A 13,959-nucleotide genomic window follows, 5' to 3' on the forward strand; every position below is an offset into this window, starting at 1 on the left:
ATAATTATATTTATAATTATATTTATAATTATATTTATGATTATATTTTATTAATTTGTGTATTGTGCATTGCATAAATTAAAACTTCATTCACAATTTTAATTTTATCATGTTTGACAAAAATCTAGATTCTACAATTTTTCATATTGTAGTTTTTGTCATATCTTATTAATCTCTCTTATTTCTCTTTTTTTAAGAAAAGTGATACAATGCGAATGACTGTAAGTCGCGAAAGTGAAAGCTCGAGAAAATACAGCGTCAATCTTTTTCCTACGGTATGTGAAGCAGGACGGATCGTACTTTATACTTGATATAATACTGCGGGTATTTTGAGAAATTGGATACAATCTTACTTGAAAGGCATTAATATTTGCATCAAACGAGAACAAAGCCAAGAAGATTACATTAAATATTCACACTCTCTATAAGATAAAAATAAAACAAATTATGAAAATTTATAAAAATTAGATTCTGGTAATATTTTCTGCCAATAACGATAAAGTAATTATATTTTATGCAGATTTTATTAAAAGAAAAACGTAATGTTCTGTTTCTTTCAAGAAAATTGTATTTATAATTTAAACATACATTGATAGTGAGAAAACATTAAGTGATTAGAATTAGCAATGATTAATATTAAAAGTCAATTTAAAATCTTATGTCTCACACTTTTGTCACATAACATAATAAATTAAATAATATAATAAATTTGTGGTTTTATATGCTTTTCCATAATGTAAAAAAATATTCATTTTAGAAAATTAATTTCATATAAAAATATTACTAGTAGAAAATTTTGTTGGTTTTTAGATTTCTTGTAATTGATATCTTTTTCCAATCTAGGCATCACAGATTATATCAACTGTATAACTATATACATCACTGAGGTTCTAATTATTATCAGTGTCAAATTTTGACCACTTCATTTTTTTATTTTCTTCATATGTAAACCAGAAATTGGGCTAGGAAATTTATCATACTTGGCATGTCCCCCAAAACCATCAAAAGTCATATCACTGTCACGAGTAGTCTTCTTAAATACATATAAAAAAAGTTATAAACACAAATGCAGCCATGTATAAAAATAGATATAACTACATTAAATATAAATGAAAAACAGTTTACTTGATTTGGTGCATCAAACTTCGATTTTTTGGCAAGTATAGAGGGTACTTTCAAATTGCTATTAGATCTCTCCCTTTTAATACTATGATTCTTCATTGAGAAAAAACCTTGCGATTTTATGTTTTGTGGAGTGATTTCGACGCTATCCTGTAACCAGTGTTAATTCCAAAAATTATAATATGAAATACAACAAAATACATTAATGTAATTAAATAAATTGCAGTTTACTTACTGTGTCTACAATAATACAACTATCATTTTCTTTTAGTCTTGGAGTGACATCAAGCATCATCGCATTCTCGTTTGTTATCTCAATAGATTTCATTTCACAACCTTTATGTACTTTCAAACTATCTTGCTTCTCTGCAGATATTATATTAGGGACAAATTTACATGACTTTATCTGCATAACAAGAAGCTGATTTTGAAGGCTTACTTTATCGCTTTCACAAATACTCAATTGTTGTTCCAATTCTCTAGAAATAAAAGCAATATAATGATAGTGATATAATGATGATAATATAATCTAGAAAAGACAAACTAGAAAAATGATAATTTTCAAATATGTACTTTCGTTTATTGCGTTCCTCTGACAAAGATTTAGATGTTGCAGAAACTCGCATTAATTCCTGTTGTAAAATTTTAACTTTATCTCTTAGCTCTCTTTTTTTTTGTAGATCGGTATTCATATTCCTGAAAATTACATTAATTAAATTATATTACTATATTACTTGCATCTATATTAAATACATATATGTATAAACATAGAATACTTTTTCATTATTACTATGTATGTCTTGAGCTTGTCAATATCACAAGTCATCGCCATTATATCATCCACTTCATCTACAGAAGCATCTAGCAAAGCCTGCAAGCTATAAAATTCACTTTTAGTTGTAGGGTTTAATATAATTTAGAAATTATATATATACTCCTAAAATCTATAATAAAATTATTTAAAAAAAAAACATACTTTTTTAAACCTTCATTTTTTTTCTTTAGCTGTTCTATCTCTTGCTTATAAGTGTCTACATCTTGACATTGCCGTTTGTAAAATTTGATTTGTTCCTTCAGTGCATGAATTGCGCTATTTTTGCCATTTATTTCACTCTCAACTTTTCTAACTTCTTGTCTTAAACCAGCTGTTTCCGTTTTCAAGTTTTCCTTGATTTCCGTAAGATTATTGATTCTTTGGTCCTTTAATTGCAGCTGAAAAGTCAGATTATCAACTTTGTTCTGTAGAGATGTAGGGTCTTCTACGATGCTATCATTGTTTGAAAAATTGAAGTATATTCTATGTATCTTGTTTTCTGTTGTTCTTTCTCGGCATTGTGGGCAAGTTGTTGACCTTTAGAAAAACAATTAATAAGACTTAATAAGGCTCACTATATATAAACCCTTTAAATATATAATACATAAATTTTCAAGAATAGAACAAATATTTAAGCAAGAAAGAAAGAATTAAGGAATACAAATGAATAGAATTTTTGGTGACATCAAAAAATTACCTTTCAAGCCATTGTATCAAGCATAGGTGGTGGAAAATATGTCCACATGGTGTGTAGAAAACTTCACTGGACGGTACTAACAATTCTCTACAAATCACACACACTATATTCATTTTATCCGATTTTGATAATCAAGAACTTCTTAATTTCGACGAAAGAAAGGCTTGATTATTCCGAATATTTCCCCAAAAAATTCGTGTCGCGATGAATCGGTATGGAATAACAATGTTAAAGCTCTCAGTATATTTTGATGACTGTTATGTTGATGTACGTGAATTTTTGGCCCGCACTATTACAAACTGGAGGAAACGTTACGATTGTACAATGTACAATGAGATAGATACAAATTCGAAAAAAGAGATTGTGACAAGTTTCATTGACTGTGGCTGCGGTCGTGAAGACGCTAGAAATGCTTCGAAGCATTGCATTAACCAATCAGAATAAACAAATCTTTACTCTTTTTGTTCTGATTGGTCAATCAAATGCTTCGAAGCATTTCTAGCGTGTTCCCGACCGCAGACCACAGCCTGTAAGATGCAAACAACGTAAATATGCGCCAAAATATTAAAACACTTAAGTAATGCCATCTGTGCTATATATGTCTCATCGTTATGTGTTGTCTAAACTTTTCAGAATATGGTAATATATCGATAAAGTACTGTTAAAGTTACCATTCTCGGTCGATAAATCTTAAAAATCCTGGTACGTAACACAAATCCTGATTATAATAAAATTTTTTTTATAGATATATATATTTCAAAAGTATTTATTTTAAAATTAATTATTTTACTTTCTTCATAATGCAATGAGAGAAATATATTCTATAATATATATATTTACAATATTTACACAGATATGTAGATCGTAATCGTAAACGACGCTACGTTTTCCTGTGGATGTGTACTTGCTTAGATTAATCGTAATAATTAAACAGTGAAATATGTAGATAAAATATTTTATGTCACTGATCGTCTCATAATGATAATACATTACTTTGCATGCACATTATTCTATTTCAGATAATTCTATGAATAATAATTGAAAATCGTTCAGAATAAACATAATTTTATATAGTTTTTTCACAGCACTATCAATCTTTAACAAGATAATTTTAAGATTGTTTTAAAGTCGTACAAAAAATGTCACAACTTTATTAAATTTCATAATAAGATGAAAAGAGAGGAAAAGAAAGAAAGAGAGAGAAAAGAGGATAATGTTCAATTTTTACATTGAAAGATCCCTTAGAGAGAGAGAGAGAGAATCTCATTAGCAAAATTTCTGTCTTCAAGAGATTCACACAAATTTAAGGATAAATTTTGCAGAAATTTCATTGAAACTCCAACCCATATTACTCGCACTACATCATTCACAGCTTGGAATCGTTTTCTTGCTTGTAAGAAGGATCAATTTTGACATTTTGCACAGACTTCCGCTCTTCTAGATTACTCAAGTTCGGCGAGCTCCTGGTTTGATCCATCATTGTGCTTATCGCGGGTATGTTATCGGTGGTTCTTCTGCGGAACTTTAACGATTTACCGGATAATTTCGGCCATTGGATGCCTTTTTTCTTCTTGGAATCGCTGGTCGATTGGTCTGTCTTCATCATCAGGTATTTTGAACTACTCGAACGACTCGGTTCGCCCCCAATTACAGGCATATCAATCGCTTCTGGAATCGGTAGATGCTGGCAGGAGTCTTCACGCTGATGCGGAGGACCGGAGTTATCGTATTCTTCCTCCGCGTTGTCGCAGTCATAGATATCCGACACGTCATGCAGCTTCTCCTCGGTGAACGCTGAATTTACGACGCCTTGATTTCTGTCGCTCTGTGACGAGATGCTCGATCGTCGTCCCTCGGAATCCTCCATGGAAGATTGACGGAAACTTTTGAACGAGTCCTTCCTCCAGGGACTAGCCGCTTCGAGGACGATCGGCATGGAAATCGGCGCCTGGATCGACGTATGTGCGGGATGCGAGATATTCGTCGTGCTCGGCCAAGGATGCATTACTGGCTTGGACGGGAAGAAGGATTTCCCGGCGCGAGACGCTGAACCCTTCGCCAGGGCGGAGAATTTCCTGACGGCCTCGATTATGACGTGTCGATGCTCCACTTCGACCGGTTGCTCTTGCCCATCCAGCTGCACAACCGTTTCGGAACAATTGCCAGCCATCTTCGCAGGTGTTGCAGGGGACCCGCTGATCTGGCTGAAACAAACGAGTCTAACTTAATAGAGTTCCTGTATTGCATCATTTCGGATGCACGAAGCTGTTTACATCAATTATTCATTCATAATTCAAGAATACAGTGTTTTAAATGTATTTTTTATAATTGACTGGGAAAAGAATATGATAAATTTGTAATAATTTATGATTCAAGTAACTATGGTTATTAATTTTATCATAATTATAATACATTGGTATGCGCTTTAATTATAGTTGCTCAACCGTTTTAAAACAATTGCGAGTCAACCTTACCGCCTTTCGTTCATCGGACTTTCGCTTGGATTCGCTAAACTGGCGGTGGAAGTGCGAGGTGTCGGAATACTCTTACATTCCTCCTCTTCTTCCAAAATTTCTGGCAGGAACATCATTTGTTTTTCTTCAGGTACTCTAAAAAGCCAATCAAAACCATTGTCGTAATTTATCACAAAATAAATCGCCAAATTTTAAATATAAAGCTGTATTTCTTCAAGATTCTTTAAGACAAGATTTTCAAGACAACTTGCAAGGCTCATGTTGAGAGAAATAGAAAGAGAAAAAGCAATTTTATATTAAAAATCAACAATCTTATAAATAGACTCGATCAGCCAGAACTTCAAATATTGTTGTAAATTGTATATATACGAAATACTAACGTCATATTCGCTACGCTACCGCGATAGGTTTTCTTCTTGTACGACGCAGCCGCTTCCGTATATGGCAGGCTTATATTTTCGGAGTCGTAATAAATGTCCTTGACGAGCGGCGGACAACGGTTCATCAGCGTATCCACTCCAAGATACGATACCTAGTATTCGTACATAAATACAATTACATGTAAAAGTACGATTTTCCAAAAACAATCTTTAATCGGTTTCTACCTTTATATGACGATCGATCAGCCAGTTCAGCTCAAAATCCTCATCATCATCTCCGAAGGGATTTATCAGCTGTTCGGCTACCTTCAACAGCCCCATAAAGAAAAAAAATTGCAGAATCGTGAAGATGGGCACGTATTTATCTATCTTTAATTGGAATTGCTTTTCGACACCGTCAATGTATTGTCGGCCGATCAAGGCGACCGCAAAGAAGCTATAAGTAGCAAGCGTCACCACCTGGGTGTACACCAATGGAATCGACACCCAGTCGTAACTCCACAGGAGACCGCATTTTGTCCGGAACTCGCTGAATTCCTGCAAATAAGTATGCTTAACGAGTACGAAAAAGGCTTTACATTTATTAATGTATTTGAACAATTAAGTGCTTAGCAATTATCACGTCGCTAAAAAAAAATTTAATCACGATCGAAAATATAAATGGAATTTGATTCAATTGTTATATTGAAAAAAAATCTGCTGTTAAATTTCCTCATGTACGTCATACTCGCTGACTAAGTTTATCATGCATATTAAAATTGACTTTTGCTTGTAACGTGCGAATGCATAATGTGACTGAGACACGTGTGTCTAATCGCGAAAAATAAAAACGTGGTTGATAGACCGCGACACGTAAGTTTATGACTATTTCTAATCGGCTATATATCGACTCGTCGTCGCAGTAGATGCTCGTAAAACCTAATCATTCTTGCACCGAACGATTGATTTCCTTAGTTGTATTTTTATACAATCGTACCATATCATACACGCGGTATTTCTAAAAGAAAATTAAAACGGCAGAAAGAAACAAAGAAAATATGTTCGATACAGACGCCAATTACGTCTTTAAAAAGTTATAATATTTTAGATAATTTTATTTGCTTTATCAGTTGAAAAGAAAACTATATAATAGAAATTAGAAACAATTTTTATGACGGCATTAACTTCTTTAATTTTAACACAGAGCATTGATATAGTATTATTATTTTTATTAATATTTATATAAAATATTTTTTTTTGTGCTTTGTCAGAATAATAAAAAAAATTTCCGTCGATTTATGAAGATTAAGCAATTAAATGTAAGAGACACACATGAAGTTTATATTTGTACCTCCATTATTAGCTTTAAACCTTGCGCGTCAGGTAGCCTGTGAGTCTTGCGTGCCTCCTTGAGAAGATTAACGAACCATGTACACGGTATCCAATAGGTGTTAAATTCGCTGCTCGGCACCGATTGGTACAATTCGAGCTCCAACGTGGTCATGAAACCTGCAAGATGCTCGTTAATTTTTAACCATCATGAGGACGATGATCGATAGTCTTTTCATTGTGATTTACCAGAATCAACGACGTGATCAAGAGTGGGGAATCGTCTCTTCACCGCCGAACTGATGGAACGTAGGACGAGTATCAGGGAGAGGTTTAGGTAACGCATGAGCGCCCTGCGCAGCATCCGACTGTACTCGTCATTTCCGCTGACGTAGAGAGCCACGAGATGCATTACCCTGCAGGAGATAAAAAATGAAACAAAAATATTACACTTGCTTTTTTTTATAGTTTATTTTAGTAATATAGTCGTTTCCCTCAAATTCTGTTTAAGAGAAAAGGAAATATCTAATGTTCTTCGCTGATGAAAATTTAGGAATTAAAGTAAAAATTTAAAATATATTGTTTAATAACTGCTTCCAAACTCACTTGTCAGGCCATGGTATTGCCTTGTATTGCTTCCACCATCTCTGCGCCACATAAGATACGTAAAACCCGAGCACGAAACTCAGCGGGATTAATTTGATCAAGGTGTCGCAGTAAATAACAACTTGCTCGAATTCTCTGTAACGTGTTATGTATTACAATAATTCTTAAAAGATTACTAGAAAAAATTAACAGTAAGTTAGCTTTGAACGATAAATATATGTGCGACAAGATAATTAAAATAATTAATAATAAATTTTATATGTATATATATTTAGTTTGTATATTAAAATATAACGGAGTGTCTACCGTTTTTGTGCGTTATTAAAAGCATGGCGATAAAGTGCGGACAAGGCGCCGAAGAGAAGCAGATAAAGTAGCAGTTCCCTGTAGATGAGCTTGTACAGGGAACCACGCCACATAAACAGAAGCCTGGTGAATCCACCGCTGGTGGAACTGGCGACCTCATACTGATAAGAGACCGTCATCTTTTATCCATTCAAGAACACCGTACCAATTTCTTTTTATGAACGATGTACTCGCGAGCACGTTGTTACTCATACTTCCAGAAATTTTCGCCTACCAAACCTAAAAGCAAAATTATACACTGCAGTTGTAAACTGCAACATGTTTAGTCATTGAGATACTTTTGAAAGAAGTTATACATCCAAAGAGATTTTAATTACAATATTAAAATTTATTTATTATAATTATAAGTTTGTAAATTAATTTATTTTAATAAATAAAATTAATTTTTTTATAAGCTAATTTATATAGAATAAAATAAAATAGACAAAAGAAAAAGACACGCTTCCAAAGTCTTGTTTTAAATCTTGTTTCAAATATTTGAAAATTTTGTTTATATATATATTTTACTTCTACATACACATACATGTCTCACCTAAGTAATTTCTAACTTAAGATGGACCGGCTATTGTACCGAAATGGGCTCGTATCCTAACATAGGATAATCCGTTCCAAGCACTAGCCATTTCGAAATAACTTATTGTCGGAGGATCGTTTCTCTGTTAGCTATTAATACATAAATAATATTTACTAATATGTTATATATTTCATATTTCTATATTTTCAATTTTTATTATTCAATTACGTACCAACTGCAAACGAATGTTAGCTCAATCTTTAGATATAATGATCAAACAGCTAAAAAATTCCTACAATTAATGAATAATTGTTTAAAATATACATATTGGTTGTGAAAGTAATAGTACTTTTTCAGATTAAAAGTATATTAAACATAGTGTATATATGTATAGTATCAGGTGATTGCATAAGTTCGTGCCCGATTTAAATATAAACTTCAATAGATTATATTTTAGAGATAACACTTGTCCCCTACACACTCTTAAAGTTTTGACATTTAAATTGGGGACACCCTGTATATATATATATATATTATCATATCTTAATCTGCCAAACTACTGTCTACTATATAATACATACAGCATCCACACAAATATCTGTTCTTGTCAACAAGCTATAACACCGCTTTTATGTATATCTAATAGTGCAGCGAGCTATGTATCATTATCGCAGTTTTAGCATAAGTTGTGCCAATAGACAATTAATATAGTTCATTGAAAACGCAATTTCGTGATTTTTTCACGGACGACATTGGTAATATGCGCAATCGCATTATTCGCTAGAAATATCCAGGATGCGAAACCTCGACTAGAAACGGAGTAACCTAGGCTTAGATATTGTATCCGTTTATACTCCAATGCTTTGCCAATCAAGGTCATAGTTCAAACACAGCTGTATAAAAGATTTATCATATTTACCGTATAAAAGATTACGCTCTATAAAGATAAGGCTAATAAAGCTAAGGCGGATAAAGTTATCTCATTATGACATTATAAAACTCCTGCTATTTAACAAACATTTAAATTTCATCAGTGAATACAAGGCAAATATAAAGGCATTATGAGACTCCCGCTAATTAACAAACACTCAAACTTCATCAGCGAATATGGGGCAAATATAAAATTCCACATGGCGTGTAAAAAGAAATTTTTTTGTGATTAAACATTTATTTAATTAACTTTGATCAAATTAATGTTGCATTAATTTTGTTACGATTGCGGTTTGGATCTGTATCATTCCCGGCGCTTTATATGCGTATTTCGTCATAGCTATGAGCTGGATGGAGTTTCAGAATGCATCAGTGACGCCAAAAACAATTGCACACGTCACAAGTAAAACGTCATCGCCTAACTACAAATGGTAGCTGAAGATTGCTGGCGTGACTGCAATTTTTTTCTGTCGCGGGATCCATCGTAAATAATGTCTAATGGCAATGTCTGTCTCGGGAAACGCGCCAGTAATGCGACGGTAAATATAACTTTGGGCATTAAAGTAACCACGAGGTGTCTGGGTAAACACACAATTTGCACGAGATTTTTGCGCGAGCTTTGCGGCTGCACTTCAAGATGCATTTTGTCGATCGATATCTCGAAAATGCATCGCGAAGCGCAGCCAGAACGATGCAGCAGCAATTGTTATCGCGTGCTTGGCACTCTAATTGTCATCATTTGGCTTTTGAATCTTTCCAAGCATCTGAGAGTGAAAGACAATCTGAGATCTCTTGCAATTTTTACTATCGTTATTTTTTATGCTATAGATAAATATTTTAAATATATAAAAAAAAAAAATTTGTTTTGTGCGAGAAACATCATAGTAATTGCAATATATTTCTGCTTCCTTAAAAAACTTTTAGGCTTATATGTACATTACATTTAAGATATCAATCTAATTGTAATAATTTCTTTGTTTGATATTTATATTTGCATATAAGTGCATGTTTCAAATATAAAAGTTTTTTTTTAAATTATTCATATCTACATAAATACACATACACTTGTCAAACATATAAATTAATTTAAAAAATATGCTTTAGACTTATATATAACTGCGTCTATTATAATTAAAAACTTTTTATAAATTTGAATTAATAATTAAAAATAAAACTCAATATTAAGACAATCAATGTTTTATTATTTGACTTTTGTACTAATATCCACTGAAAAATAACCCTCAGCAGATCTATAATAAAATAACTTGTATAATAATTTAACCATTTCATGACGTTAAATTATCTGGTCAGACATATCGCACGTATTTTTCTTTCACATTTAATGAAATCATGATCTCCATCGGCACGCGTGGCATGTCTTTGCCAACAAGCTGTATAATATAAAATAGGTGAGATGAATCGCTTCGCGTTTTTGGCTCAAGTATATTCGATTCTATGAGTAAATATGTCTTCGATGTAATAGCTTCATTTTTAGTTATTTGTACCATATAATGTTGATGCATCACGAACACGCCGTTAGTAATACGCGTAAGGAACAACGTCGCCGGATCGTCTGACGATTGTATTATATTTCCGCGCGACCTTACCGAAAATATCCGCAATGAAAACCGCGATCATGGACAAAATGCGAAATTTAGAATTTCTTCTCGAAGAAGGACCTTTTACGCTACCGATTTAGCTTTTGATTAAAGATCGAGCTTATCATTCAATATAATACTTGTTAGAAACAGAATTAAACGAAATTATTATACATAAATTATTATACATATAATAATTTTATAAATACAGTTGTTTAAAATGGTATGTTGATATCTTTTACAAGTAAATATTATTAGAAACAAATAATTAATTCTCTCAAACGTGATTATTGTATTGTATATAGGTACATTTATTTGTAAAATAAATACAGAGAGAGAGAGAGAGAGAGAGAGAAACATGCAGTTAAAATGCAAATATAATATTGGAAATAAAAAGTTTAATAAATCATTTCTTTTAATTGTTTCAAAAATAGAAATACATTTGCCTTAAACTTTACATTAAAAAATCACATTTGTTAAATTTTATTTTTATAATGTTAAATAATAAGAGCACAATGTTAATTATTCATTTAATATGCAAACATAACATAATATTAATTTAAACTGCAAATGGTGGAGTTCTAAATTATATATAGGGATATAATATAAGTTACAAATTAACATTAACAAGTAGCATTAATGTCGCGTCGATATTTGCTGTTTCATCATTTTCCAGATATTATGTATTAATTACGCAAAGCCATATATAATTTGTGTGCTATTAGTTAAAAATTTAATTATTTAATCTTAGCAATACATGTAGTTAAGAAAAATAGAATTCTGAATATCAATGAAGAACATGTCTAGATTTGTTTTAACACAAAGTATATGAATATATATTGTTATAAATTTTATCCAAGTAAAATATAAAAATATTATTTTTTAATATTTTATTTATAAGTAACTTATGCAAATTTCTAGTGCGTGAACAACGTGCACTTGGTGAATTATTTATAACACATGATTGTAAAACCAGACATCACGATTTAAGTCTTGACCACGTTGCATTGATAATAAATGCACGCCAAAAAGTAAACATTCTCGTAAATATTTATAACTTCGCGGAAGCGAATACATAAATTATCAATAAATAAATTTCTTTGAAGCCTTTCTGCGCCTAACAAGTCTATTCTTACGTATCTCACGCATTCAATTTGATTTTATTACAAATATTCAAATTTTGTCTTACATTTTAGATGTAATTTATTGTATTATTTTATAGTGTAATATACAAAGGAGTGCGTAATTATAGTGTCTCTTCATATATAGCAATATGTTTTTCTATTGTCATGCGAGATAGGCTGAAAAATTAAAGACATGATAATCTTGACTCACCATGTAAAATACTTTATCAGTCGTAACTAATGCATTTGTTTTATCTTCCTTCTTGCATAAAACCATTTTTCATTGCGTACAACGCGAATATCTGCTTATCGTTTTCGCATTTGCGCATTGTCGCTTTAAATCAGACAAATTAAATGATCTGATATCGACGTCTCTTCCGGTTGTATAATTTCGAAATCAGCTGGCTAAAGCAGCGGCCAATTCAAATATGAACGACATGAGAATTAATTTGATCTTCGTTAGCTGTCACAATTAATAATTTCTGCACAATTCTTTTGCATTATTAATAACTTCTGAATTCTGTTTCTTTATTTAATCTTCCTCTCTTCTCTTCCTCTGTAAGAACACTTCTTATAGTAGAAATAAATATTCTTTTCACTTATCAAAACACTAAATTAGAAGCTTATTTAACAATCTTTTTGAATTATACTTTTTCATGACAAATCACATGTACAGCTTCTAAAATTAATATATGGTTATTTCTAAGTATATGCTGTGTTGCTTATAAGTCACAAAATATAAAAAAATTGTTTACTTCTAATGTTTCTTTAATATTAAAACGACAATAATGTATGTAATTTGAAATCACAGTTTCAGTAGAAAATTAATAACGTTTAAAATATCTTCTCTTTGTCGACGTGTCTCGAATGCACATTTTATCATTCAGTCGATATATTTTTTTCTCGGTCTCTATTTATAATTGAAAAATCTTCTCGCAACCATCTATCTATGGCTTTTCTTAAGAATAGATCCAACTACTGTTTCAAAGTTCTTCATAAACGCATTCAAGGAACTCGAACCAAAATTAAGATTGCACCAGAAGTAATTTCCACCTGCGATTTCCACGGCGATCGGTTACGAGAATCGCGAAGCGGTCTCGCCGAAAATCACGAGCCGAAAACTCATCAATGGAAACAAGTGGGGATCGCGATTCGAGATATATCGAAGGGAGACATTATCGCGTGGGTGCGCACTTGGCGCACGTCGATGACGAACTGGTCGCGACTGAATCGAAACGCACGGCATACTCTCATATAGGCGACGGAATATAAAATATTGCAGTTGGGCGCGATCGCGATCCGATGGCAGTTGCCCAAGATCTAAAAAGGGCCGACTGTCAAGCTCACGCACGTAAAATGCACGTGAGCTTTTGCGGAAGCGTCCAGCGCGGAGTCATCCTCCGGATCAACCCTATCGCTTTACAAAAGGAGTGTTTAGTGTCCCTTTGCCTCTTCAAAATGATGGATGAGAGAGAAATTAATAGCGTTTTCGATTTGCACAATCCAATCTAAGCGCAAATAACGCTATAATTCAAGATACGTGTAAGGAACATACAAAAAATATCAGAAATATTAGAAAATATTTTCTAAATGTTATTTATAATGTTTTTTGATCTCTTGTATCATCTAAATTAATGAAGAGCAATCTTCACAGTTTCATATTTCAAAAGATTTATACATAATTGTAAAAGTTAAAATATTATTGGATTAAATATGTATGTGTGTATATATATAGATATATATACATACCATATATATATGTATACAGAAGGCCCACGTAAAGTGTTACAAGCCAATAATTCTAAAAATATTTGTCGAATCAAACAGTTGTTCATGAGAAAGTTTTATGTATTCAAGGGCCTTTTTAACTATGTAAACATGAAGTCGCACCCACTCTCCCGGCGGGAAGTAACTTCATAATTTCAAATGGAACCCCCTATAAAATGTTACATATTTGGATTCTATAGAATCCAAGAAAAAACAAGTAAATTTTACCTGAAACATTTGTTTGAAAAATGTTTTTATC

The 13,959-nt window shown here is 32.2% G+C and overlaps 2 protein-coding genes across 7 annotated transcripts; both read right to left on the reverse strand.

Moving 5' to 3' along the window:
* Window positions 1-545: 545 nt before the first annotated feature.
* On the reverse strand, window positions 546-3,080 carry LOC115237386 (E3 ubiquitin-protein ligase TRAIP). Of its 2 annotated transcripts, none has more exons than XM_029810378.1 (7): window positions 2,634-3,080; window positions 2,099-2,473; window positions 1,899-2,000; window positions 1,696-1,818; window positions 1,358-1,601; window positions 1,126-1,272; window positions 546-1,030 (listed from the first exon to the last, which is right to left on the reverse strand). In XM_029810378.1, the coding sequence occupies exons 1-7, from the start codon at window positions 2,744-2,746 to the stop codon at window positions 923-925; spliced, it is 1,212 nt and encodes a 403-aa protein (XP_029666238.1). In that variant the 5' UTR covers window positions 2,747-3,080; the 3' UTR covers window positions 546-922. The 2 variants fall into 2 exon arrangements, with proteins under 2 accessions (XP_029666238.1, XP_029666237.1); XM_029810377.1 differs by having other exon boundaries at window positions 546-1,033; window positions 2,634-3,076.
* A 527-nt stretch (window positions 3,081-3,607) lies between these two features.
* Window positions 3,608-13,688, reverse strand: LOC115237388 (bestrophin-4-like). Of its 5 annotated transcripts, none has more exons than XM_029810382.1 (11): window positions 12,987-13,688; window positions 8,514-8,573; window positions 8,285-8,430; window positions 7,708-7,986; window positions 7,402-7,536; window positions 7,045-7,211; window positions 6,818-6,975; window positions 5,713-6,024; window positions 5,488-5,639; window positions 5,108-5,242; window positions 3,608-4,837 (listed from the first exon to the last, which is right to left on the reverse strand). In XM_029810382.1, exons 4-11 carry the CDS (start codon window positions 7,884-7,886, stop codon window positions 4,000-4,002), a joined length of 2,076 nt encoding a protein of 691 aa, XP_029666242.1. In that variant the 5' UTR covers window positions 7,887-7,986; window positions 8,285-8,430; window positions 8,514-8,573; window positions 12,987-13,688; the 3' UTR covers window positions 3,608-3,999. The 5 variants fall into 5 exon arrangements, with proteins under 5 accessions (XP_029666242.1, XP_029666241.1, XP_029666243.1 ...); XM_029810381.1 differs by lacking the exon at window positions 12,987-13,688 and adding an exon at window positions 12,145-12,678; XM_029810383.1 differs by lacking the exon at window positions 12,987-13,688 and adding an exon at window positions 8,863-8,901.
* Between the last annotated feature and the right edge of the window lie 271 nt (window positions 13,689-13,959).

This window comes from Formica exsecta, unplaced genomic scaffold, assembly GCF_003651465.1.
Source record: "Formica exsecta isolate Colony F162 unplaced genomic scaffold, ASM365146v1 scaffold293, whole genome shotgun sequence".
NCBI classification, from domain to species: domain Eukaryota; kingdom Metazoa; phylum Arthropoda; class Insecta; order Hymenoptera; family Formicidae; genus Formica; species Formica exsecta.